Source organism: Micromesistius poutassou, assembly GCF_964030765.1.
Source record: "Micromesistius poutassou genome assembly, chromosome: 21".
Taxonomy (NCBI): Eukaryota; Metazoa; Chordata; class Actinopteri; order Gadiformes; family Gadidae; genus Micromesistius; species Micromesistius poutassou.
The window spans coordinates 3,032,673-3,060,550 of NC_140291.1; the positions used below are offsets into that span (position 1 = coordinate 3,032,673).

A 27,878-nucleotide genomic window follows, 5' to 3' on the forward strand; every position below is an offset into this window, starting at 1 on the left:
ACACACACACACACGCACACGGGACACACACGCACACACACACACACACACACACACACACACACACACACACACACACACACAGACACACACTCAACCTGTAACTCTACTGCTTAATGGGCTGTTCCTCCCCCCACATGCCTGTCTTCTGTTGGCCTATGACTGATACCACATTAAACATTTAGCAAAGCACTCTGGCTCTCTCTGTGACATCATCTTTTAGCGCCGCCAGGGTTCAGACCTTACACTGTGGAAAACAGGTGGAAATCTGATATAGTAGTCACCTTATACGCCTCCTAACCTCCTCCCCTCTGTCTTTCATACACGCATGCATACCAGTGCCCAAAGAGCAGGTCAGAATTGCCCCACTGCATTGATTGTGACTGATCCCTTTGCTGTGTGCGTGAATACACATTTGTGCATTCATGTGTGTGCATAATGTAAATCGTATGTTAATCGCACATACATATGCGATTGGTGTCTTACTTGTGAGGCAGGGCCAATAACATGATGTTTCTGTCAGTAGTAGTAGCAGCCTTCTTTGGTGTCTTCATTTTGTGTAATAAGCTACACTGTGAACAATATAGAATGGGTGAACAATGGACAATGGTGCACAATGCGACAGAAGCCAAGCTGTAAATGTTTTTATGTTTTTTTTTTAATCTACCCTCAAAACAATATTTGCCTCAGACTTAAGACACTGCATACCAAATGCTCCACGAATTCATTGAACTAGAGGTTTTGCGTCTTTGGCTCTGACACGGCACGAGTGTGTTCTCGCGAGGTTTCAACCCCATCACGGATGCACGAGCATTGGCGCACGCACGTACACACACCTACCTCCTGCGCTCTGCAACCCCTCCCGTCTCTGCTTTTCCTCTAGTCTCTTCAGCTTTGCCTGTCAGTAAGGTACTACTCCACTGTCGGAGGCTTCCCTCCCCCGGACTGTGTACGAGAGCAAGCCGCTGTCGTACCCTGAGGCTCGGAGCTCTACTCTTACAGACTAACCATGGCTACAATCGTGACTTCGACCAGGTTTACCGACGAGTACCAACTCTACGAAGAGCTCGGGAAGTAAGCAGCTGTCGTAATGCACCGTGTTGCCTTGTCGTTTTTTTTTTTTTTTTCTCCCCCTCTCCCCCCCCCCACCCCCGCAACCCTGCTTAACAGTATACATGTTGTCTAGTGGCGTGCCCGCTAGCTGGTATTAGCTAAACAAACACCCGGCTAATGAGTCGCGGTAGACTTTGCAGTCTAGCCGTCGCAATTGTGCGTTGACAGAAGCCCTCCGAGGCGGACGAGGGCTCCTGCGTCGTGGTCGGGGCTAAACGCCTCACTCGGGGCTGCGTGATTAGGCTAGCTAACCGTACTCCCCGCATTCACGCCTGATGGATATAGCGCGCACTAGCTACTAGCCACAAGCTACAGCGTTACGCTGATATTATCGATCCAGGGGGGGCTAGGTTAGCTCGTTGACCGTGTTTCGGTGGCTCACGGTACCGCGGTGGAAGTGAACACGGTCCCCGACGGTCTCGACGGACAGTGTCTGGGGTGGCACTGCGTCGTCTCGGCGGTCGTGTCGCTGCGGTGTGGTTGAACGCGTCAGCGGGCGGTAGATGCGCTGGAGCAAAAGCCCTGCTCTGACATTTCGCGGCACGCTTGGGTCCCATGTATGACAGCTTCGTGTGCGCACACACACACACACACACACACACACACACACACACCGTGGACCACAGGCTTTGGTCGGCACTGCTAGGCCGACGATTTCTGCCCGAGCAGCTGCAGGAGAAGCGTCCTATCCATATTTTTAGTTAGGAAAGTTGTGCAGTTATTTATTGCTTTCTGCTCGCATCATAAATCCTGTGCATTCGCCGCACCAACAGCTGGCGTGTGCGACAGTTATCAACACGCTAATTGTCATTGCGCGGCTCTAATGCTGTTATAGTCCAGCAGATCAAATCACCACCATAATGGCGATTCGGCGTTTAACGTGTAAAAGCTAGTGACGTGGATTCTCAGAATTTAGATGACGGCAAGAAAACCGGGCCGCCACCTCAACATCAGCATCTGTTGTTTTTGGCCGGTACTTTTCCCTCATCCTCCCGTTACCTAACCTAAACCTCCACCTGACATGTATCGATGCGACCGTAATTCACCACCATAAATCCTATGCCCCATATTTGACCGTCGGGTAATTGACAGCCTTCAGTGACTTTGATTATTTCGTGAGGGGATATAATCTATTGCTTATGCGATACAAACCGTCGCTGTGATTTGGTGCAGCTGTAGGCCTACTATCTGTCTGTCTGGTTAGTGGTCGACGTTGGAGCTGGGAAAGGCTTGGACTCTGAATGTTACCTATGTCTGATGATGGCCAGTGTCTGCCCTTTTGCGGCGTTATCTGAATTCCTCTCACTTTAAAGCACACTATCTTCTCGTTTCACCGTCTATGGCCACCTCTAAATAATTGAAGCTAAGTGCAAAAACGAAGGTAGCAGAGGACAGTCTCCGCTCAGAGTTTCGTCATACAGACCACGATGACGACCCAAATGTGCTATAGCCTACTTCTTTCATAATTAAATAGATGTATTCCAGTACAAAATGCCTGCATTGAATTAATTGGTTCATTTCATAAGCAAGTTCTTGGATCACAGCCAATATTGACCACATACTACTATGTAGCCATAGGCCAAATTATGAACAGTCTGATGAATGAATGTTATCACCTCAAGTGCCTGTCGAGGATCAGCCACCACATGTTTTAAATAATTATAAACAGGCCAGATCCAAATATTCACATTTAATTGGATCAGTTGTTGTGTAACACACTGGTTCTTTGGGAAATATACACGAACAATGCAGTATTAATAATGCCTAAAAGTTTGTGTGTGTGCATGTGTGATTACTTGTGTGTGTGAGAGGGAGATACAAATAGAGAGAGACAGAGAAAGGTTAGCATACACAAACAACCCGAGTCACGCGCGTTGACCCAATCTCAAATGTCACTGTGTGTATGTGCACAGATGTCTGTATGTGAGTGCAATTGTTGCACCCAAATGTAACTGTTCTTTGTCCTGCTCCTTCTGCCTAGGGGAGCGTTTTCAGTGGTGCGTAGGTGTGTGAAGAAGTCGTCAGGACAAGAATATGCCGCAAAAATCATCAACACTAAGAAGCTGTCTGCTAGAGGTAACTCTAATCTCTCTTCTCCTCAATCACTCACTCAGCCACATGTACAGTTTGACGTGTCGTCCAAATAAATTGATTCATTGGCTCCAAAAAGCTTTTCTTTTTTTTGCCGACACCTTGCTCAAGAAGTGTTGTGACATGGTTGTGAACCCATCTACAGGACACCAGCAGTGTTGAAAAAGACTATCTCTTTTCTTTTGTTAATGTCCTTTGCGCAACTCACTGGTATAACAGCTTAGTGCATGGGATGGGGCCGAGAAGTCCATAGTTGCTTGCTTCTGGAGAGTTATTTTCTAAGCCCTGTGTGCGTGTAGTCTCTTGCTGACTCCTGCCTCAACACACGTAGGCTGGGTTGGTGTACGCTCGGCCCAGGCCATGTTTGTGTGTATGTGCACGACTGCTTTGTGTAGGATGTGCTCTAATGGTTATATTGGTTCTCTCAGTATCCTCGGGGGGTGGTGTATGGTGGGTTGGACAGAGGTGACGGGATTGGGTCATCCTACTCGTGGTACACCCCCACCACACGCACACGCACTTCTCTCTTCTCTCCTTCCTCTGCCTACAAATAAAAAAAGAGAAGGGAATCTTAATAGATTTTCTTTATCGCGACCCTACTCTTGCATTTCATCCTTGCTCTGCCTTTTTTTCGGCCATGTGCGGCTCTTTTTTACGGTCTTCAACCCGTCCATGTTTCTCCCTCCCACCATCCATCCATCCATCCGTCCATCCATCCCTCCTGCCTCTGACGGCGGAGGGGGATTGGTGTGTATTGAGGGTAATCCACTTATGCCAAATGTATGTCATCAGGCACTAAGAGACCTAAGACCCCAAGGATTCTATAGGCGCCTCCCTGTTTGCCCTGTTGTCGCCTGGGCCTGTTGGCATGTGCCGGTCTGTCTCTGGCAAGAACCGGTGTGCTTCGTGAGGGCCTGTGTCACAGTGACATATTTTGCTGTGGGGGGGGGGGGGGGGGGGGCAGCAGCAGCAGCACAGCACAGCACAGCACAGCGCAGCACACACAGTGTGTACGGGGTGTTTCTTTTCACAGTCGCAGGAATGATGTGATTGTTAGTTGTTGGTCAATAGTCAAGTCTCCGCGCAGTGCAAGTGCCATTTTATTCATAGTAATAATCGTCAGACGCGTAAGGGAAACATGGCTTCAGCATAATCTGTCGGCTCATTTGAGATGTGTAGAGAGACATGCGTGAGCGGCTCTATGCCTGATGTGCATGTGTCTCTTCTGTGGGATTGCAAGAGTGAGGAAAGCTGGATAGGAGTGTAGAAGTAGGGCTTAATGCCGCGCACAGCTACGCTGTGAGGGAGGTGACGTTCTGCAATGTTGACGGAAAGGGGTTGGTAATGTCACTCATGACTCTACTGACTCTGCAGGGCAGACACACACACACACACACACACACACACAGACACACAGACACACAGGCAGACAGAGACACACACACCATGCACTCGGAGCAAGTGATGCGTGAGCAGGCAATGTGTCTGTTAGGATTTGTGTGTGTGACTGTTTTTGCTTGACAGGGCCAGTGTGACCTGGCGAGTGGCCTAGCGGGTAAGACTCTCAAAGCTCTGGAAAACACTGCAGTAATCTTCGGATGGGGTGGGGAGGGAAGGAGCTGCTGATTATTACAACTGATTATTACACCGGTTTGAATGAGTTGTGTTTAATAACAATATTCAAGGTTTCATATGATTACAATTGAGCATATCTGGTGTTCTGAAAAATCTGTAAATACTTTGAATACATTTTTTAATTGGTGTGTGTTGTGGAAGGTGGTCCAATCAACCTTTGGTGTGGCGACGTAAGATGGCTGTAGGCCCGCCCCACAGTAAAGCAGATGGCCAATTAGAAAGCAGCAGGAAGTGGGAGTAATTACCCACCAACACACACACACACACACACACACACACACACACACACACACACACACACACACACACACACACACACACACACACACACACACACACACACACACACTGGAGATTGAATCAATTAGTGCGTGGTGCAGTGACACTGCACCACGACTGACAGACACACGCGCGCACACAACACGCACAAAAAGGGGAGCTGTGATCCTCTCAGTACAAATAAACGTCTTGTGTAATCCTCTCTCTATCTGTCTCTCTCTGTGTCTCGCTCTCATCACTGGAGTAATTTATAAGAAAGCTGATGTCAGTCCCTCCTCCTACCCACCCATGTCTCTGGCTTTCTCTCTGATAAGAGTAACTCACACCTGTTTTTTTGTGATGGAGAGGGGCGGTGTAGTAGTAGTAGTAGTAGTAGTAGTAGTAGTAGTAGTAGTAGTAGTAGTGAGAGAACAGAGAAGGTTAGCGAAAGGGCAAGAGGGGATGTTGCATCAGCTTCACGGCCATGTCAAGGAGGGTTTGAAGGAAAATAATGTGTTATATGACTTATTCAGAATACAAATACAGCTAAGTTCCTTTTTTATTTTTGCAGTAACACTGAACTTATGGTTGTTATAAACAGCCATAAAAATGGTACGCTACCATGGAGAAAGAAAAACCGATCTATTCTGTTTAAGGAAACTAAGTGTTAATTTCTGAGCCAAACTAGAATTGGTACAGCGTTTTAATGCAATGTTCACACTTATGGTCAAAGCCCTGACACGGTACATAACACACTTGGAGGCACGGAACCTGACTCATGCCTTTTCATCACTGGTAGCCCCGGGTGACCCCTGACCTTGTCTACGTAGCTGTTGCTAATGGTGAGGGGCGATGGCAGCTCTGAGTGGTTTTTCCACACTCTCACAGAGCCCACAAAGTCCACCGGGATGTGTGTGACACTAACATGCACACACACACACACAGCCCACACGGTACACAAACAGCACAGCGTGTGTGCGTGTGTTTGTGTTGATGTGATCAGGTGTCATCATTACTGGTTAAATATTGTGCGTTGAGGCCTCACAAAATGCAAGAACAATCTTCACCTCCCTTATTTGCACATCCGTCTGTCGGGTGTCTACAACTCTAATCCCTGTGGCACTTGGACCGGTCGTATTAATAATCATCACAGGAGGTTATGGCAGGTTGTCAGGCTCTGCATGACAGACATGGTGTTGGGGAGGTGCCTCCACCAGGCCCTATCCAAAACACCTGCTGCTGCCCAGAGAATTCACCCAGGCCTAAATCCGACTCCATTGTGGACATTTTTTGGGGGGTGTTTCCACCTGGTTTGCTTGTTGTCTTCCGCCATCTGCGTACAGTGGCAGGAAACCGAGTTGAACGCCACGCTGCAACTTGGGTTGCAGAAGTTGGTAGCTTTGGCTTTTTTATATCAATTTGGCAAAGTTGAAACCAAGGGACCGTAGTGGCTCCCTGTTTGGCTCTCACTCGTGGCCAATGTCATGTTGTGTCTGTGTTCTGCTGTTGTGGTTGATCCTAACAAATGACTCTTTCTCCCTTTCTCCCTCCTTCAGACCATCAGAAACTGGAGAGGGAAGCTCGGATCTGCCGCCTCCTGAAACACTCTAACATTGGTGAGCTTTTGTGTGTGTGTGTGTGTGTTTGTTTGTGTGTGTGTGTGTGTTTGTTTGTGTCTGTGTGTGTGTGTGTGTGTGTGTGTGTGTGCGCCTTACCCATCCCATTATATACTAAAGATGTCATGGACGTCACATCCCCCCAGACTCTCCGGTCTCATGCAGAATTTGCAACACATGCAAGGATGACGGATTTCGTAAAAGGGGAACAGTGCGGATTATAATTCAATCATTTTTAGTCCAGTAGCCCCGCACTAATGGATTTAGTTCTCGACACGCACACACATGCACACACTCAGGCTAAAGGTGACGGTCAGAGTGGGCTGTCAGCATGGATCGCATAAAAGAGTTTCAAGCCCTAGGTTTGGCACGGACTATGTAAGAATGGCACAGAATGGAGCTGGCTTTGTGTTCCAGCCCAAAAACCGCTGAGAGGGGCAGACTGAGAAAGTTAGTGGGAGAGAGTAAGAGAGAGAGAGAGAGAGAGAGAGAGCAGGAGAGAGAGGCAGATGGAGGAAGCGAGCGAGAAGATGGGGAATTGGAGGCGGAGGAGGAGGAGGAGGAGGAGGAGTAAGAAAAGAAAGCAAGCATTTAGTTCGAGCTCTTGGCTGCGGGGGCTGTCGTCCTTGTCTCATTACACAACACAGAGATGCTTTACATAACTGTTTTAAATACATGCCCTGGACAGGAGCTGGTGTCTGGTTTGAGCCACAGGTACAGTTTAGATACAATGCATTTACATTGATGGTAATTTATCAGACGTGCCTATCCAAAGTGACTTGCAAAAAGCGACTTGTATGCCTCCATCACCCTGCTGCTGTATTATTCAAATGTATAAATCTATTTACGGAGTCAACTTTGGAAAATATGTGACGTTTTTATGTTGTTCACTGTTACGACCCGGCTGGGACACACACACACACACACACACACACACACACACACACACACACACACACACACACACACACACACACACACACACACACACACACACACACACACACACACACACACCCCTCCGCCCCACCTTACACTTGTTCTCTCCCCCCCCCCCTCCGTCCTCAGTGAGACTCCATGACAGCATTTCAGAGGAAGGCTTTCATTACCTTGTCTTCGACCTGTGAGTATATTCTTAACAAGCGCGTGCACGCATGCCTTGACATTTGAGATTATATCCCTGACTGTAGCTTGTTTGTGTAAGCTAACCGCCCTGCGTCTCTCTCTCGCTCTCTCTCTCTTGCTCTCTCTCTCTTGCTCTCTCTCTCTTGCTCTCTCTCTTTTGCTATCTGTTTCTGTCTCGCTCTCTCGCTCTGTGTTTCGGTCTCTCTCTCTGTTTCGGTCTCTCTCTGTCTCTCTCGCGCTATTTGTCTCTCTCTCGTGCGATCTGTTTCTGTCTCGCTCTCTCTCTCTCTCTCGCTATTTGTTTGTCTCTCTCTCTCTCGCTATTTGTTTCTGTCTCTCACTATTTGTTTCTGTCTCTCTCTTGCTATTTGTCTCTCTCTCTCTCTCGCTATTTGTTACTGTCTCTCACTATTTGTTTCTCTCTCTCTCGCTATTTGTCTCTCTCTCGCTATTTGTTTGTCTCTCTCTCGCTATTTGTTTATGTCTCTCGCTTCTCTGTTCTCTCAGGGTGACAGGAGGGGAGCTTTTCGAAGACATTGTGGCCAGGGAGTATTACAGTGAGGCCGATGCCAGGTACACACACACACACACACACACACACACACACACACACACACACACACACACACACACACACACACACACACACACACACACACACACACGGAGGTTGAATGAATTAGTGCGTGCTGCAGTGACACTGCACCACGGCTGACAAGCGAGCACACAACACGCACAAAAAAGGGGAGCTGTGATACACGCATGCGCAGATACATAGGAGGTTTATTGCCATCATGATTCACATACAGTATGTATACACCATAGACACGCACACAGACTGGCATCATTTTTGGTTCCTGTTGTTCCTGTCAGCAGCTGCATTCCCCTCATCAACAAGTGCATCAGTATGCGGCCATGCTCTCTTTATTTCTCTCTCTCTCTCTCTCTCTCTCTCTCTTCCTCCCTCCTTCCACCCAAGCCCTTCATCTCCGTCTTTCACTCCTTGGAGACCGTATCCGCCCTCTCTTCCATATTTCAGAATTCTTCTTTTAGTTCTCACTCTCTCTCTCTCTCATCTCGCTGGTCCTCTTTTCCTACAGCAGCAGCCCTTCCTCCCCACTGCGGCCGTGTGTTTTACAGCTTATTAAGTCTGCTGTATAATTGGATTAGGAGGGTCTTTATCTGTTAACGCACATGGGGGGGGGGGTTGGGGGGGGGGGGGCTATAGAAAGACACACACACAACAGAAGAACATTACTGCGATCTGCGGTCCCTCTCTGACGTCCTAGGCTCAGCGTGACCTTCGACCTCACAAACCTGCAGAGACCCTCGCACCTCGCGTCCTAGAGCCCCGGCGGCCTTGTGCTGTAAACTGTTTGCCCGTCATGAAGCGGTTTTAAACCAGGCTTAAAATACACGCCCTGAGCGTCGCTCGCCGGTTCGAGTCCCACCCGTGGTCCTTTGCTACATGTTATCCCCGTGTCTCCTCCAACATGTTTTTCCTGTCTATTCAGTCACTGTCCCGTCCACGAAGTAAACACTGAACTGAGAATAGTTCTGTGCTGTATTGCGTCCACCCGCTATATTGCATTTTTCCATTATTATATGTAGCTTTGTAAATCTCGCTGCACGAATGCTACTGTTATGATTGGAAGGGCTGCTTTAATTTTGACTCCTGCGTGGAATAGCCACCGTTGGCGCTCATTGGCTAATCCACTCTTTAATCCAGCCTTTACTACAGCCTTCTGCTGGCAGTCCTGTGTTATCCTTCTAAGGTCTGGGCTTTCTAAAGGGGGGAACAATCAAACACCTTTTTTGTCATTTATCAGTTGACATGACAACCTTGAATGTTTTATAGATTTTTATGTTTTTTGTACTTGTTGCACGCCAGTCTTTAAAAACCATAAAAATAATGAGGTTTACAAGAACTAGAGATCTGAATCCATTGAATAACTCAAACCATTACCCATTTTCTCTGTTATGCTTTTATATATTTTTTTAAGATGCTTTTTTAGTCTGGTTCTATCTGGGCGTTTCATCCTCCAGTTCAGGGCCAATGGCCAGGTAGCTGGAGGACCGGCTAGCCGGAGGTCAGCTAGCTTGTCCCCTGGAGATGAGATGTTGCCTTTTGCCTTTTTATTTAGTTTTGAGTATTTATATCTACAGCAGTGGTTTAATAAGATGTTTGCCATTCAAAAAATATTGTTCTTCATCGAATATGATGGAAAATGTACAGCATATAAAAACATATATAGCATTTTAATTTTTTTTTCCCCCAACTCAGTACACCCACACAAGTGTCTGTTTTTACAAAAAAATCATATGGTCATATGAAGTTGCTTTTTCCATAATTCCTCGTCCTTGAAGTGGACTAATGACAATGAAACGTCTGTCTGTCCCTGTAGTCAGTGCATCAGCCAGATCCTGGAGAGTGTCAATCATATCCACCAGCATGATATCGTGCACAGGGACCTCAAGGTGAGTGGCTGCCCGTTGCCGTGACGACCACACACACACACACACACACACACACACACACACACACACACACACCTTAGCTCGTGGCCATGGCAACGCATGGATGGCTCTGGGTTGCTCCATCTCTGTGTTTCTGCCTCCCCCCCTACCACCACCACCACCACCTCTTCAAATGTCTTTCTTCTCCTGTTTGTTCTCCCTCTATCTGCCTCAGTCAAGTGATTACATGTCTGTCCTTGACCACAGCTCTCAGTGTGTGTGTGTGTGTGAGTGTGAGAGAGTGAGACACACACACACACGTTAGCCGGCGGTTAACCCTCACCTGTAGCAGGTAAATGAGGATATTCGAACAGTGTGCAATCACACTCTCACGTCTCACAGATCGTGATAGAGCGCGCGGGCTCCGTGCGCACAGACTCTGCCGTGTCTTGCAAAGGGGCCCATTATGAGAGGCTTGATGGCATGGATGAACTGCGAGTGGTTGCCATGACAACTTGCATGACATCACATCAGCTGTGCGGTGACGGGGGAGGGGTTCTTCGTTGTCCGTTGTTTTTTTTTGTTTTTTTCCCCCTCCTCCTCTCCCGATTTGCACTTAAATAATGGATGAAATGCTGCTAAAATAATTACATTAATATTTTTTTCATTATTCACCCTAAGTGTTGCCGGGGGGGGGGTGAATCTCATAGAACCAGAGGGAATCCGTTAAAACGTGTGTGTGTGTGTGTGTGTGTGTGTGTCTGTATGGGGTGCGCATGTTAGCACACCAGAGAATAACACTGTTACCTCCGGTGCTGTCTCTCTGATTTGTTGGCCTTTTATCCTGAGTGGGCTTTTACTGCAGCTCTTTATGTTGGACTGCCCAAACAACGTCCATTTAGAACACTGCATCTCCCGCACACGCACGCACACACACACGTACATACATACACACACGCACACACACACACGCACACGCGCACCCACTTTCTCCCTCACACCAAACACACACTTTCCATTTAGAATGGAGTCTGCAGCGCTGCCTAAATGACTCCCAAGTGGTTTCCATGGCTACGAACCCATGCCCATATAAGGCGTCGTGGAGAGACCACTCAGCCACTCATCCTCCACTACTTCCTCGTTTTTCGTCCGTCACCTCTTCATCATCGGCTCAAACTTGCACCCGCCCGTTTACTGCATGTACACACTAACGCACCACCCACCTTCCAATGTTGCATACATGATTTAGTGTGTGTGTGTGTGTGTGTGTCCCCGTCCCAGCCCGAGAACCTGTTGCTGGCCAGTAAGATGAAGGGAGCTGCAGTGAAGTTGGCAGACTTTGGCCTGGCTATCGAGGTGCAGGGAGACCAGCAGGCCTGGTTTGGTAAGAAGTCCTCGCTTTCTCTCTTGCTCACCCGCCCGCTCGCTGTGGTCGCATCTTTATCTAATCTAGTATTGTGTCTGCTCTACGGCACCACATAGTTGGCACCTACACTCCCAAAAATGCGCAGGACCTCAAATTTGAACCATCATCCGTAGTGTGTTGCCATTGTGAAAAACAAAATGCTCCCACATGCTGTCAAAGTAGATGTTTTGGTCATGGTGCTTTTGCCAGGGGCAATGCCTTTAGTACTTTGTTGACATTTGAGCAGAAGAGTTTACTTGGAATTATACTTCATCCCAAAATGACCTTGCACTTGTTATCAAACAGTCCTGTCTCAAATCAAACCCTGATCTGCACGATGAAATTAACCTATTATTTTGCTTTCATTTGTGATCTGGCAGGCTTTGCAGGCACCCCTGGCTATCTCTCCCCTGAGGTCCTGAGGAAGGACCCCTACGGAAAGCCTGTGGATATCTGGGCCTGTGGTAAGACCTAAAAACCAAAACAAAACAATAGCCGAATGAGCCTGTTTTTCTGACAAATGGCAGGCTGTCTTCATTGTTGGTTTGGTGAGAATTTAATCTCTCTAAATCTTCCACCTACCTGTCTCACATTGAGCAAAATGCTCTGGTTTAATAGGTCAGAGAAGAAAATCTAAAACATTGACACATTGACTGCCTTATCCATGAGATCTTGGGAGGAGTTGTCTGTTGCGTGAATTCAGCTTTCGGTCTCCCTAGTCTGACTAAGCAGTCTGAGTAGGGCAGTGGACAGGAACCTAAGGCTTTAGAGCCCTACTTGGCTCTGTCAGTGATGCATGGCACTGGCCAACAGGGCTGAATATAGACTGCAATGTCAAAATATATTTTGTGCAACATATTGTGTACAAAATTTTCATTGGACAAAGTCCCTAAGCTGGGGTCAATTTCATTTCTCTATTTACCAAAATACCAATACTTACCATCATGAGTAGATCATGAAAGAAAGAGATGATGAACATCTATAATTCTTTCCAGCCTTAACATCAAGTCTAAGAAGCAACGTAGAAATACCTTTTTCCGAGTAGATTGAATGATATTGATTGAAGGACAACCCCTCCTTTGGCCTCTTTGAACCATTTCAAGTAATTAAACGGCCAACCGACGCGGTTCCGGACCCCCCCCCCCCCCCCGGGCGGCTGGACCAGGCGATGAATGCTGAGCTCCTCCTCGGTTACCTGACTGACTCAGTGTCTCTTGCCCCCCCCCTGCAAGGTGTTATCCTCTACATCCTCCTGGTGGGCTACCCTCCATTCTGGGACGAAGATCAGCACAAGCTCTATCAGCAGATCAAAGCCGGGGCCTACGACGTGAGTGTGTGTCTTTGTGTGTGTGTGTGTGTGTGTGTGTGTGTGTGTGTGTGTGTGTGTGTGTGTGTGTGTGTGTGTGTGTGTGTGTGTGTGTGTGTGTGTGTGTGTGTGTGTGTGTGTGTGTGTGTGTACGCAATGGACATTAAGCCTGGGCAACGGTTCAAGATTTGTCGTTTTATTATCTGCTCCGATGGCATCCTATCGACACTTTGTCATATCTCAGTACACCGTTTTGTAATCTACATTGATCGTAGATTGAGATTTATCACATGTGATCCAGCCACAGCCCTGTGTTTGGACTGTGCAGGGAGTGCAGTTAATGGAATGTCTCCCTACCAGCCATATTGCGGCATTAAGGGTTATTGAGGAATACAGATTTGAAAGCAATATTGTGCTATAAATCGTTATTTTCCAAAAGTGAATACATTACGTTCTAATTTATGATCCCGTGCACATGCGGGTGTGCATGTGTGTACGCGTAAATGTCAGTGAAAAGGGCGCCACTGCGAGGGTTTTTGCGAGCGGGTTGGTGAATGTTTAATAGTGGCCGATTGAGAGGTGGTCTGACGCTATTGATCCTAGCTGGTCCTCCCTGACGCATTGCAGAGAGGTGTGTGTGTGTGTGTGTATGTGTGTGTGTGTGTGTGTAGGGGTATCCTTCTTTGTGGGTCTCGGTGATAATCAAGTTACAATGCCGCTTACAGTCTACGGCTGGGGATCTCGGTGTGTAGACGGCGGTGTTGTTAACACTGCAAACAAATGGGCTGATGCCTCAAACCAGAAGAACTAGTTGAGTCACCGTTGTATGCATTTAAAAGAGCACCTTCTCCTACTTTGGTTAATTCTTAGGATTACTGTTGAAATATTCTTGATTATTGTATCCGTGTTCACCGAAACTAGACGGATATTATCTTGAACAACGTTTGGGGGAATAGGATACAGATGATAATAATGTTGTGTAAAATGGTTTGAAATTAAAAAGGGTTTGGGAAATGTGGGTTGGGTTCATTCGGTGGTAAGAAATGCAACCATAGGCTTCCAGAGGAACCTTTTTGAGCAATTAGAATCTAATTATTCCTAATGCGCTTTCTCCCGATGACGGGAATTACAGTTGAGATTGCTCTGCCGGTCATGGCAAGAAATAGTTGAAATGTTTAAAAAGTAAAGGAGCCAAAGACTCTTGAATCGATAAAAAAAAAAATGGGAGTGAGTTGCGCAAATCCCAATTTGTTGATTTCAGTCCAAGGCTTCTACATAATTCACCATATCTTTTCATAAGGAAGCTTTTTATTAGGGTTGGGTGGACACCAAGGAGGTGTTTACAACAACATCATACTCCTCCCTTGCGTTGTATCCCCTTTGGAGGAGTCCATTGGTCCTATTGACATCCTAAACACGAGTGTAATGGTACCGTACGGCAGTGACCCGACCACTCTCTCTACGGGCCGCTAATGCAGTTAGGTTCACAGTGGGCGACAGTAAAGCGTCCCCTATTGGATTTTCCAATTCGCCTCCATTCTCGTTCCCTTTTGACGACCTCCCTCCCCCCGCTTCCGGTAGTTTCCATCCCCCGAGTGGGACACGGTGACCCCGGAGGCCAAGAACCTGATCAACCAGATGCTGACCATCAACCCGGCCAAGAGGATCACTTCGGAGCAGGCCCTCAAGCACCCATGGGTCTGCGTGAGTACCAGTCTCCTTCCCCTATCTCCTCCATGTCTGGAAAGCTTTTTAGATTGGCATCGCCACCTTTTTAGATGGAGAAGGCACACATGCACATGCACACGCACACACACACTCCAACAAATAATAACAATACACACCCACATGTACTCGTAAAAAGCATAACAATGATCAATACACACACACACTCCAATTAAAGCGTAATAATAATCAATACGCGCACACACTCCAATTAAAGCATAACAATAATCAATACACACACACACAGCAATAAATGCCTCTCAATAATCAACACACACCCACGTCAATAAATCCCACAGACACTCACTCACGGCGCAATATATGAATAACAATAATCAACACACACACTCCGTGATATATGAATAACAATAATCAACACCCACACACACACAGTCTACGTGCTGGCTCTCTATAAAGCTCCTGTCGTCCCTGCTCTCCTCCCGCAGCAACGCTCCACGGTGGCGTCCATGATGCACAGGCAGGAGACTGTGGAGTGTCTCCGCAAGTTCAACGCCCGTCGGAAACTCAAGGTACCGCCGGGGGACCCCCTGTAGTGCTGTCACTCTCCACACTCTCGCTTGGCTCACTATGGTACCAAAAATACATGGTGTGACTGGATAGCACATGAAGTGGACTGACCGACACAAAGCTATCCCCCCCCCTCTCTCTCTCTCTCTCTCTCTCTCTCTCTCTCTCTCTCTGTCTCTCGCTCTCATTTTGAAATTGACGGTAATATTAAAAAAAATGTGCTGTTGACTATTTTCCTCTTTCTTTGTCCCCCAGGGAGCCATTCTCACCACTATGCTGGTGTCTAGGAACTTCTCAGGTTGGTGTTCCCCGCAACACACAGTGTCCCCTTAACCTTTGTCTGACACATACGTAATTATATATATATATATATATATATATTATGTGTGTGTGAGCGTGCATGTATATATTTGTGTGTGTACATATGAGTAGGAGCTGTATTATCTCTCGTATTAGCTCATGCTCAAAATAACGCGCGTGTAGAAGTGTTTCCTCAAACTACTGTTTTCAAGCCATCTGTCACGCTAGATAACGGAACCGCAAGGGTTTATTCTAGTGTGTGTGTGTGTGTGTGTGTGTGTGTGTGTGTGTGTGTGTGTGTGTGTGTGTGTGTGTGTGTGTGTGTGTGTGTGTGTGTGTGTGTGTGTGTGTGTGTGTGTGTGTAGACTCGAGAAATAAACAAACAAGTGACGTGTTCACAGGGCTACACTATAGCTAACGTAACACTGTGACATTCTGCAATGTACCATACCAGATGCTATTTCCTCTGTTGACGCTAACATGTCTCTCCCTGTCTGTGAGTCTCCCTCCTTCTGACGAAGCCTGGGAGTCTGTGAGTGTTTGTTTGTGTGTGAGTTTTCGACTGAGGGAGTGCGTGTCTTGTCTGTTTTACAAAATGTGTGCATATTGAAGGTTTATTGCAGGCGTGCCAGAGTGGTGACGTGCATAATGCGCTGTGCCACTACACGTCTCATTTAGCGTGTTTAGAGTGGTGCCCCCTGGTTTACCTGTCCACTAGTCAGCATTCTACTAAGTAAGCCCTGGGGCTCCAGGTTTGTGCCCTGGTCCTGGTCCTGGGCAGCTACAGGGGTGCTAGTTTTACTGGGTTGGGTACACAGCCCGTAGTGGCCTCGGCGCCAGGCCCAAGCGACCTAGACCAGAGTTACCTCTATGCAGCGCCTCCCAACTGTAGCATCTTTTTGTCCAATAGTGGGCCGGCAGCATACCAACTCTGCTGCTGCCGCCTCCTCCACGGCCTCGCTGGCTCAGGAAGGTACGTCCCAGAGAAAACGCCCAGACACTTCCTGTCTCTGCACACACACGCACACACACGCACAAACACACACATACACACATACACACATACAAAGACATGCACACGAACACAGGATGTACACAAACAAATATGGCTATTTCCTGACTGTGAGATTTAAAGCATGGATAATTATCTCCCTACGGTCCACCCAGTCGGTCCACATTCAGTTAGCCCATGCATGCATTATTTAAAACAAACAAAAATAGCAGACACCGTGCAATTGTTTATGTGGCCTATGCTGGAGCGCAAAGCACGTCATTGTGCCACTAACAGCTCATTGTGTGCAGATAAAAAAAAATGCCTTCCGCAAGGTGACTGTGCTTTGTTTAGAAGGAGTGGCTGTGCAGCCACTGCTTTAGGTTCCTCTTTACGTTCAGCGTTGCTTTACTGCACCAGACTCCTAGCTGTACTAACAAGCATGGACCTATGTACCCCAACGACATGTCCCTCTGCGGTTATAAAACTTAAACGCATCCACACATGTGCGCACACGTGCATTTAACATGTCACACACACACCAAGCCAACTCCGTCAGTACACACTGATACACTGGTCTGGACACCCTCCCCCCGGCTCTTGCGCCAGGGCTGGGACGGTCTCTGATGGGGCGTGGCTCTCTTCAGGGGAGGCTAGCAGGAGCTGGGTTGGCGTGCTGCCATCGTCGAACCTGGGTTTGGTGTGGGGTGGGGTGGCGTGGGTGGCTGGGTGGGGGCGTCTGAGGTGGAGCCTGAGGATGCGGGAGAGCCAAAAGCGATATGCTTAGGAGATGAAAAGATATCGCATGGACGACAAATTAGAGCAACGAAAAATCGGACAAAAAAATTGGACGAAAAATCAAACCCAAAGCAGAGTATCTTGAAGAATTGAGGTCTTAAACGGTGCCATTGATGCGGTCTAGTCTCATTTTATATTCCATGTCGTCACTCTAATATTATTTACGCAACTTAATTGCATTAAGACCAAACAAGTTCGGCCGTTGTCCAAAAAAATAATGCTGCATCGTCACTTAGCGTGATCGACCGCTTTTGTGGAGTGCTGCATTGATTAGAAAGGAAAAAAAAAAGATGTATTACAGAGGTATACTGCTGATGTGTAAATACATAGCATACAATAGCTAATAAATACAATAGCGCACCACCCCGGGTGTGTAAATGCCTTCAAAGCCACACAAGGGGAACGGGAGGTCGCCTTATGACAGGCGACCAACTGCCCAACCTCCCTTTGCGCCTTATGTCGCTTCCTCTCCCCCGCATCTGTTCAACAACTTTTTTTTTCTTCTTTTTCTTTTTTTTTTTTAAATGTGCAACGGAAGGGCAATAAAGTCTCCAGGTTAAGTTTGGTGAAGTCTTTAAAAAAAAAAAAAAAAAAAAAACAGGCTCCGCTCTCATTCTGCCAGACGGGCGGTTCGGGTTTGGGTGGGGGGGGGGGGGGGGGGGGGGCGGGGGTGGGATGGTGAAGGTCGGCGATTCCGCTGGTGGCTCCCCGAGGTTCAGCAGCTGTTAGGATGAGACTTGGTAAAGCAGAACGCGATTCTCTCATCATTTTTGGGTTGTCACCCGGAGCAGAGGATCCCCTTCTGCTCTACCGCACACCGATGAGGGTCATCGTCAGAGCAGGAGCTTTATGTCGGACAGGCAGAGTAGGGTACGGAGTGTAGGTATCTGCACCTTGCGGGGGCTAGAGAAGGGGGGGTCAGACTCCTCATTGAGAATGAACTGAAAGTGAAAGTGGTGGTGTGACTGCGAGTGTGAGCCCTGCGTCTCCCGGGGGCTGCTCTCTGCGGAGGCCCTAGGACCCATCGCCAGTTTGTAAGTTCTCTGAATACACCCCCCTTCGACGTCGTTCCCCCCCAACCCCCCACCCCTTATTTTTTTTTATCCCCCCCCTTGTGATTGGACCCCTGGTTCCTTTGCCTCCGTCTCTTCTCATTGGTGATGCCTGTGATGCTCCGTCTCACCCAATGACGACAGCTCGACACTGTTGCAACCATGCATGTGAATGATTTGATTTGTGTTTCGTATTTTATTTATTTAATGATGAGGCTTGCCAGATAGGCCTGGCTGCCTATTTTATTTTTTTTTGCATGGAAATGGTGTAACACTTACACTCCACCGGTAAGCCACCGGATGTTCTCTAACGGAGTTATTGCTGGGCTGAAGGCCATCCCCCGCAGCACCCCCTTTCCCGGCCATAAGCGTCCCTGTATATATCCTCATTCAGATGTTTTGCACCATCTTCCGCGTCACGCAGGTACACATTTTAGAGAGTGCTGGCTGCTCTGCCTGGCTGCGGTGGTAAGAGTCGTAGCCAAACAACAGGGTAAACACACGTTAGCCAACAGCCACACACACAAACACACCCTCACAATCTGGTGGCAAAATGGAAGCCTGGCATTCTTGGGGCTGTTATTTGTGTCGTCGTGTGTTTGTCCTTTTGGATGTTGCATGGGCCGACCGAGACGGAAGATGTTTGTGTACAAACACGGTAGAGCAGAAGTAGCACAGATGGATACCACAAGACCATGTCTGGTGCACCCCGGCTCTCTGTTCCTCTACCCTTATGCATCGCAATAAGGTGCGCACTCGTTAAGCAACCCACTCCGCCTTCCTCTTTTTTTTGTCTGTCAATGTTCCCTCTTGTCTCCCTACCCCTCCCTCCCTCCCTCTCTCTCTTTAATTTTGCATTGGAAGGTAAGAGATTTCGGGAATCCAAGTGTGTGTGCGCGCGTGTGTGTGTGTGTGTGTGTGTGTGAGTGAGTGTGACGACATGTAAGTGCATGCATGTGTGCGTGCACTTCCATGCTCGGGGGAGTGCGTTCCGTGCATACGTTGAGCAAAGGAGAGCAAATTGCCTACCTCGACGAGAGACGGCGGCGGCCTTTAAAGGAAATCAATGACTTAAATGAACCTGGCTCATCCTCGTCAGCTCTGGCGGCCGGGCCGGCCCGCGCGGCAAGGCTGCCAGACAGGAAATGGATTGAGAAAGTTTACTTAGCTCTCAGCCCACCCACCCCCCCCACCCCTCGCTGCTGCATCCCCTATATCCCCAGATGGCAGTGACTGGATGTGTATAATGGGAATTGGTAACAAATCCTGTTAACCTACATGCAACACACCCAGTCAAAGATCCACCCAAAGCTTGTTTGGGCACTGGCTATTTGCCAGTGCCGTCACGCACCTCATTTTGAAGTGTAGCTTTTCGTTGGGGGAAGGCATGCTTATACTTGTTGGGTTATTGTTTTAAATGATGGAAAATGATACTCCGTCTGACGATTTGGGTTGTGGCTTTAAGCGATGGCTGGCTGATTTTGGCGAGTATATTTGAATCATACTGAAAAAAAAAGGCAAAGGCTGGGAAATTCTAGCACGGTCCACAGGGAAATTTATACTCTGTCCCTCTACTGCGCTCTCTCTCTCTCTCTCGCTCTCTCTCTCTCTCTCTTTCTCTCCCTCCTTTTACAGCATGCAAAAGTTTACTCAACAAGAAGTCCGACTCAGCCAAGGTAAGCCTGCCCAATCCCATTACTTTGATTCCTTTCTACTTTCTCTCTCTCTCTCTCCTCTGCTCTCTTTCTCCTTCTCCTCCTCTTGTCTGTCTCTTGTCTCTCTCTCTTTGGTGCTTTGTATCTTTCTCGTCGTTCCCTTCTCTTACATTTATTTCAAGCTCATGAGTGTAATGCAATCAGTGTATTTAAATACATCTAATATCCAAGTGTCAGGTTTCGCTTTGGGGTGGAAAAAATACAGGTTTATCCCTTCCTGTCTTCCCCCAACCCACACACACACACACACACACACACACACACACACACACACACACACACACACACACACACACACACACACACACACACACACACGCGCACGCACACGCCTCCACAGAATATGGCCTCTTCTCAGACTTGTTGCAGCTCACGCTCCACTCTCCTCTGGTGGGTCTCCCTCAGGGACTGGGGAGAGTGTGTGTTGTGTATATCCACACTGTACCGTTAAGTGGCCCAGTCATGAAGAGTTAGTGGAGCGGTAAAGAGGATGGTCCGGAAGACCATTCTGCTACACCCACCACTTGGCTCCTGCCATTTACTCACTTTACTCCCAACAGCACCAGGGGGCTCCGGCCAACATAGGCCCAACGCCCCCCCCCCCACCCCCACCACCCACCTTCAACCACCCACCCGTCCTCCACTGCCCAACCTCACCACCCACCCACTCACCACCCACCCTCCCTTTTTACAACTTTCCCTAAATGCTGTGTGAATCTAATGCATCTGTGCCTTTTCTGCCCCCCCCCCCCACCCCACCGCCCTCCTCTCTCTGTGCACACTGCCTCGCACCCCCAGCCCTCGACCAACAACAGTAAGAACAGTATAGTGAGCGCCATCAATGCCCTGAAAGACAGCAACATGGGAACCAACTCCCAGATGGTACAGTAGGCCGCCGCCACCCCCCCCCCCCCCCCCTCTTCTAACCCCATCCTGCTTCTAACACAAGTAGCGCCGTAGAGTCATGGCTGGCTTTTCTTTCTAACCCGCTACACCACCAACCCCCACCCCCCCCCCTTCTAAACCTTCAATTGCTTGTTATTTGGCTAACCGCAATGCAACTAACCTACTAGCAACTAACCTACTAGCAACCATGCTGCTTGATAGCACGGCCATTAACCCAAGTAGTGTAAGGGCCTTGATTCCCATTGTGTCCACCTATGAAAATAATGGATACACTCGCAGTTTTACGCACAGGATGTTTTTAGAATACAACGTCCAATCATCCGTTATACTCAAAAGTTGTCAAACTCTTAGTAACACCATGTAGACCCAACCGATTTGCTTGGCTTCTGCAGTTGAGGCAATGCTATTCAATCATTATGTAGTACTACTCTATAGTGACACGCATGTGAATATTTAAAATCGAATCTATAAGTCAGGATTGGTCCGGTTCATTTAATATTAACAAAGCGTTTACGATGAGTTATACTATATCACCGCGGTTGACTCGTTAAAGCTTCCACCGTTAGGACGCTGTCATACTCAAGTAGTAGGGTGGACCACCAGAGACCCACTGATGTATCCTAAGACCCATCTGGAGGAACAGCATCACATCCTGGAGATAGGAATGGCCGGCCGGGGGGGGGGGGGAGTGGGTCCGCTGTACGTGAGGAAGCAACCGATTTTTTTTTTCTCGTGTCTCCAGACAATTTTGCAAATGTTACGAGATGCCAAATCAATGGCCAACGGCTATGGGACGAGTGCTACCTTACAGCCCCCTCCCCCCCCACCCCACCCCCCCCCACCCCACTGCTGCAGCTACGACACGCGAGCATTTCCACCATCCATTTCCCTGTGACATATTGCTTTTCCTACATCTGTAATCCCTGACCTTAACCACATGAAAACCCCCCTACCCATAACCATTTCCAACCTAGTTATTTTGAACCATTCCCCCACGTGGCCAATTTCCCTGCAACGAGAGTACATTGTTCCTGCAATCGATTTTTCATCCAATGGGCCTTTTATTCACCCCAGCAGCCGTATTGGTTCCATCTCTGTTAGCTGGGTGGGTGGAACTGAATGCGGAATTCCACATTCAGTGTGGGCCGACATGGCCGCGAGGTGACCATATTCCAGCGCTTGGAACCCGAGCCTCTGTTGTGAAACCCTGATCTTCGCCCGCCCTGCTCCGTCTCGCATGGAGTACAGCTCCGCTTGCGTTTGTACATCTTGTGCACATTGTTACTGCCGCGTATCCTCCTCCTCCTCCTCCTCCCCCCCCCCATGCCGCAAGCGTTGCTATACGCAACGCTTGCCCATCTGTCCCGGCTGCATCCCGTGTGCTTAATCCCCCCGAGCACTCTCTCCCCCCCCGAAACACGCGACACTCCGCTGGCCGCTCACTCTCTCTGTTTTTAAAAGCAGGCTAGGCTAGTAGTGCAGCGTTCCCAATCCCAAACTCCTCCACTCTTGACCTCTCCGGCATTCCGACGCCGTGACCTCAGCGTTCCCGTCATCCAACCGCCTTTACCAGCCTGTCGCGGCTATTCACGAGCATTGCTGGCATGCGCTGAATTTCCTGGTGGTGACAGTGGTGTGTTTTGTCTAGTCCCGTTTAAGGCTGTATTCCTCAGTGATCAGTTTTCCAGGATCTGAAGGGGGGGGGGGGGGGGGGCGGGGCGGATACTTCATATATTTGTTTAAATCCTGACCTCATCGATGAGGTTCCATGCAGCTTAGGGGTATCCATAGTTGCGGTTCTCCCCTCCTTCCCCCACCCCTCCCCCCCCCCCTCCGTGTTAAACACACATTAACTGGTCTGTCCATGACCCCCCTCAGGAATCCCAGAGTACCGTGGTCCACAACCCTCCCGATGGCGTCAAGGTGAGGGGAGCTGTTGTTGTTCAGCATATTGCATATTATCTGAGGTGGCCCTGTTCGTCTTTACGTTATTAGTTGAATTGAATTGAAAAAAGGTAATCCACCATGTCACCTGAACCACTCTCTGGACTACTGGGTCCATATGTGCTGGTAATTACTCAACCTCTCTTTTGCTGTTTGTCTCTCTTTCTCTCTCGCTCTCTCTCCCTGTCTCTCTCTCTCGCTCTCTCTCAGGGATCAACGGAGAGCAATGCAACCAATGACGAGGAGGAGATGAAAGGTACGCTGGGACTTGTAGTCCTTTTCTTCTCCCCCCTGCGCCCCTACACCCATCCCCTGACACTGAGAGGCATATCTTGTCTATGAGGCGTATCTTGTGCATATTTGACAGTCGGTAGTAATACGTTGTAGTAGAGACTTGTGTGTGTGGTTAGATACAACATGTGCCTCTCCCACTATTGAATGTATGGGGTGTGTGTGTGTGTGTGTGCGCGTGTGTGTGTGTGTCGTGCTGCGTTTGTTTGTATGTGTCTGTGTGTGCGCGTGTGTGTGTTCTAGCGGACAGCTCGGTGCTGAGTCAGAACAGTGCCACAGAGGAGATGCCCCTCCTCCTTTCCTCATCCCAGAGTTCACCTGCCAGTAAGTCTGTCTGCAACCCTGGCAAAGAGTTGTTCTCCCCTCGTTCTCCTTTCTGTGACAATGGACTCCAAACCCAACCCAACCCAGCCCCACCCACCCACACTGGGTGTGTGCGTGTGTGTGCGTGTGCGTGTGTGTGTGTGTGTGTGTGTGTTGCCCTGTGTCCCTGCTGGAAGCCCTGCAAGCTGACCACAAGACACACATTCCCCTCGGCCCGACACACTCCCTACGCTCTTGCTCTGTCCTTGTCTTTTTATCTCCTTCGTGACCCTCCCTTCCTCTCCTCCTTTTTCCTCGTCTTTGCATCCTTCCCGGCGCCTCTTATCCGGTTTCCTTGATCCTGGCCCTGCTACACGGTGGCAGCCGTCCCTAATCGTAGAACTGATCGTCTTCCGTAAACATGGGACATAGCGAACGTTTTTTCCACCAGCATGACACAACGAGGTTAAAGAATGCCCACGGTGACCTTCTACTCAGTGGCTAGTGATTCTGGTGGTCGGGAACACAACGCCGTGTCGTCACCACCATGAGAGAGAGTCATTGTTAGTTGACAATCATAGTTGCCGGGTAAATGTGTCCAATTAAATAAGTATGTGTACACACCCGCTGTTATAATTGGCCAATTAGGGCCAAGGGGACTTGAAAGCCGGGCCTTTGATTGGCCAAACCCCGTGGGCCTCCGTATTGATCGTTTAATCCTCAGATGTTGATGAGGGAGAGACCCCTGAACGGTTCTTTATCCTATTCCGTTTTTTGCCACGGTCACCAAAGATGGCCTGGGTGAGCCTTGTGCGTCGTTCACGTCTGCGCAGCGCCGGCGTTAGTTGACCGGCGGATGTCAGTCACCTCCTCCGGGGTCGGCCGCCGCTCCCTGGCCACGCTCACGCTGCACCAAAACACCGTAGTGGAACGTCTCCATCCTCGAGTCGGTTGCTGGTGGCTTTAATCACTGTCCCTGTCTGATGCACTGCAGCATCTCGGTCCTTCTCTCCCTCCCTCCCCTCCCTCCCCCCCCACCTCTTCCCTCCCAAAATATCCCCCCTTCCTCCCCCTCTGTACTCTGTTCCGAGGAAATCATGTATTTGAGTAGAACAGGTGAACAGGCTGTGAAACGACCCCGATGCATTCCCCTACGCCACACTCGGGCCGTCGTGCACTGCAGCACACGCACACTGGCGTGGGCCAACATGCGCTAGTGTTGCCGCAGGCAGAGCCTTGCGTCTGTTTCTTTTTTGGCTACAATGCCACTCTGTGTCTCCTACTTTCCCACGTGTGTGTGTGACTGTGTGTGTGTGACCGTTGGGAAATTAACACCCATACTGACTTGAAATGACATGCCTGCTGCTTGCTGCTCCCGTGTTCATTCTCCTTTTTGGTCGTTGGTCGTTTTTGTTTTTTTTGCAGTTATGTTGTTGTTGTCATCGCCGTCGCATTGAGTTTGGTGTGCAGATCTTCCATGTTTCTGGTGCATGTCTTGTGTCCTGCATGTTTTTGTATAGCATAGATGCATGGCTGTGTGTGCGTGCGTGCGTGCGTGCGTGCGTGCGTGCGTGCGCGCATGCGTGCGTGTGCGTGTTGCCCATTGACCATGCCACACTGTCTGTTCCAGCTGTTCCGCCGAATGACATAAAGCGCATGGCATGGAACAGCACGGGCAACAACAACAGCAGCTCCTACCCAGAGTCAGAGCAGTCTCAGTCGACCCCCGACGCAGCTCCACTAGGGGGCAGCGCGGTCCCAGCTAAGAGCACCACGCAGCTGAGTAAGACCACTGTGTGTGTGTGTGTGTGTGTGCGTGTGCGTGTGCCTTAGCTTAGTTCTACTGTCCCTGACTGAGGGTCTGGGTGGGTGGGTTGGGAGGGGAGGGGGGTGGGTGGGTTGGGAGGGGGGAGGAGGGAAGGGCTTCTTCTTCCAACTTGTTAAGAGATGAAAGCCGCGAGGCGCCTTCGGTCTGTTAGGCGGCTGAAGTCATTAGTGGACTGAGAAAGCCCTTCAGAGGACACACCCCTGTCGACATCTATCAGCACATGTGTTTGTCCGTTCGCCCCAGCGCGCTCCTCCATCCGTTCCTCGTGTGCATCCGTGCGCCCAGCGCGCTCCTCCATCCGTTCCTCGTGTGCATCCGTGCGATGGCCATGGCGCGGCAGACGTCCCTTTCTCTCTGTCTGGCATGCATGCGCACGTGCACGCCTCGGCACATACATACACGCGCGCTCTCACACACACACACAAGAGAGAGAGAGAGAGAGAGGGGGGTAGGTCTCGTTCGGAATGAATAATGAGAGGTTGAGTGAGGGGTAGTGTAGAGGGTAAACCGGGACATCCACATCAACGTGTTTAATTATTCTGCGTTCGTCTCCCGCTCCTCCCATGTCCATCTCTATCTGGTTCTGTCTTGCACTGTTTCATCGGCCTCTCACCCTCCTCTCTCTCTCTCTCTCTCTCTCCCTCTCTGTCACTCTCTCCCCCTCTCGCCAGCTCGCAAACAGGAGATAATCAAGATAACGGAGCAGCTGATTGAGGCGGTCAATAATGGCGATTTTGAGGCTTACACGTGAGTTAGATTCCCAATCACATGAAGCTGGTTGTAATCTGATGTTTTTTGTTTTGGCGGGTAAGTTAGATCTAATCCCTCTTCCAATTACTGTGTGTGTCTCTCTCTCTCTCTCTCTCTCTCTGTCTCTCTGTCTGTCTCTGTCTCTCACTCTTTCACTCTGTCTCACTCTCTCAGGAGGATTTGTGATCCCGGGCTCACCTCTTTTGAACCCGAGGCTCTAGGGAACCTGGTCGAGGGCATGGACTTCCACAAGTTCTACTTTGAGAACTGTGAGTCTTCCGGCTTCTGCACACCGCTGTAGTCACACACACACACACACATCCATATCCCCGGGGGCCTGAGTCACCCGGCGAACATCTTGGTTCTAAACCCTAGCCGGCTGTTGGACGCGTTCCACGGTCGGTAACCCGTTCCTCTGGCAGGGCCTTCGATCCGGACGCTGTATTACGGCGCGGCTTCTGATTGATGAGAAGTTTGTGCTTACTAGACTTTTTTGTTTGCTACTAATCAACGCAATTGAAATAACATAATATTAGGGGGGAAAATATGTCCTCGTTTACCTTAAGTCTCTTTATAAAGGTTTAATTTATGCAGCCTCACTAAATGGCCAGAACGGGGATTAGCGTCCGTCCGTGGAACAAGAGGGCCTGCTAACGTCACACAGCAGCGTGGTGGAAGGCACCGCCAGAGGAATGTGTTGGGGAGAGCCACTCGTCTCCCTGCGGTAGAACTGTTGAGCTAGCATTTGGAGCCAAGATGGCCGCCAGGTGACTAGGCCCCGTTATGAGTGCTGGGTCCGACCGCCGGGACACTTCTCTCCATAAAGGACAACACTTGAGTAGTATGAAAGTGTTCACCTTTTCGGTTCTTCGCTCTGAGCGCATGTTGAAGCGCAACTTCCCCCCCCGCACATGGATCAATTTGAACATAACATAACACAACATGAACACAAACGAAACCGCATTGTTGTGTCAGAACTCGTGTTGTGGGGAAGTAGTCGTTGGTCAATAATACAAAATCATGGGTCAATCATCAACCAATGATACCAGATCCGTCCGCCTCCATAGGCCGTCCATTCTGAGCACACTTTTCCTCTGTGACCCATTGTCGTATTTTGTGTGTGTCCGTGTGTGTGTGTGTGTGTGTGTGTGTGTGTGTGTGTCCGTGTGTCCGTGTCGCAGTGCTGAGCAAGAACAGCAAGCCCGTGCACACCACCCTGCTCAACCCCCACGTGCACCTGATCGGCGAGGACGCGGCCTGCATCGCCTACATCCGCCTGACCCAGTTCCTGGACTCCACGGGCCGCCCGCGCTCCAGCCAGTCGGAGGAGACCCGGGTGTGGCACCGCCGCGAGGGCAAGTGGCTGAACGTCCACTTCCACTGCTCAGGGGCCCCGGCCGCGCCGCTCCAGTGATCAGGTGAGCCAGCCAGCGCGCACACACGCACGCACGCACGTACACACACACACACACACACACACACACACACACACACACACACACACACACACACACACACACACACACACACACACACACACACACACACACACACACACACACACACACACACACACTCATATACATGTACCCACGAGCAGACACACACACACACGTACCCACTCACACACACGTACTTACACACACACACACACACGCACGCACGTAACCACGAGCACACACGTAACCACGAGCACACACACGTACTTACTCACATAAACGTGCACACGTGTACCCACTCA

The 27,878-nt window shown here is 49.4% G+C and overlaps 1 protein-coding gene across 5 annotated transcripts in view; it reads left to right on the plus strand.

The window, feature by feature from the left end:
* Positions 1-849: 849 nt before the first annotated feature.
* The window catches only part of camk2g1 (calcium/calmodulin-dependent protein kinase (CaM kinase) II gamma 1), a 30,680-nt gene continuing 3,651 nt past the window's right edge, over positions 850-27,878 (plus strand). Inside the window, exons 1-22 of one of the 5 annotated variants that reach the window (XM_084485971.1) lie at positions 850-1,074; positions 3,095-3,189; positions 6,654-6,713; positions 7,782-7,836; positions 8,346-8,411; positions 10,244-10,316; positions 11,577-11,679; positions 12,081-12,164; positions 12,933-13,027; positions 14,588-14,710; positions 15,178-15,261; positions 15,515-15,557; positions 16,470-16,532; positions 20,036-20,076; positions 20,914-20,997; positions 22,900-22,944; positions 23,176-23,221; positions 23,500-23,580; positions 25,190-25,342; positions 26,059-26,134; positions 26,312-26,406; positions 27,319-27,555. In XM_084485971.1, coding sequence (XP_084342097.1) covers positions 1,010-1,074; positions 3,095-3,189; positions 6,654-6,713; positions 7,782-7,836; positions 8,346-8,411; positions 10,244-10,316; positions 11,577-11,679; positions 12,081-12,164; positions 12,933-13,027; positions 14,588-14,710; positions 15,178-15,261; positions 15,515-15,557; positions 16,470-16,532; positions 20,036-20,076; positions 20,914-20,997; positions 22,900-22,944; positions 23,176-23,221; positions 23,500-23,580; positions 25,190-25,342; positions 26,059-26,134; positions 26,312-26,406; positions 27,319-27,551 — 1,863 coding nt within the window. In that variant the 5' untranslated portion in view covers positions 850-1,009 and the 3' untranslated portion in view covers positions 27,552-27,555. The remainder of the gene's footprint in view (positions 1,075-3,094; positions 3,190-6,653; positions 6,714-7,781; positions 7,837-8,345; positions 8,412-10,243; positions 10,317-11,576; positions 11,680-12,080; positions 12,165-12,932; positions 13,028-14,587; positions 14,711-15,177; positions 15,262-15,514; positions 15,558-16,469; positions 16,533-20,035; positions 20,077-20,913; positions 20,998-22,899; positions 22,945-23,175; positions 23,222-23,499; positions 23,581-25,189; positions 25,343-26,058; positions 26,135-26,311; positions 26,407-27,318; positions 27,556-27,878) is intronic. The other 4 variants (XM_084485975.1, XM_084485973.1, XM_084485972.1 and 1 more) reach the window with 4 other exon arrangements.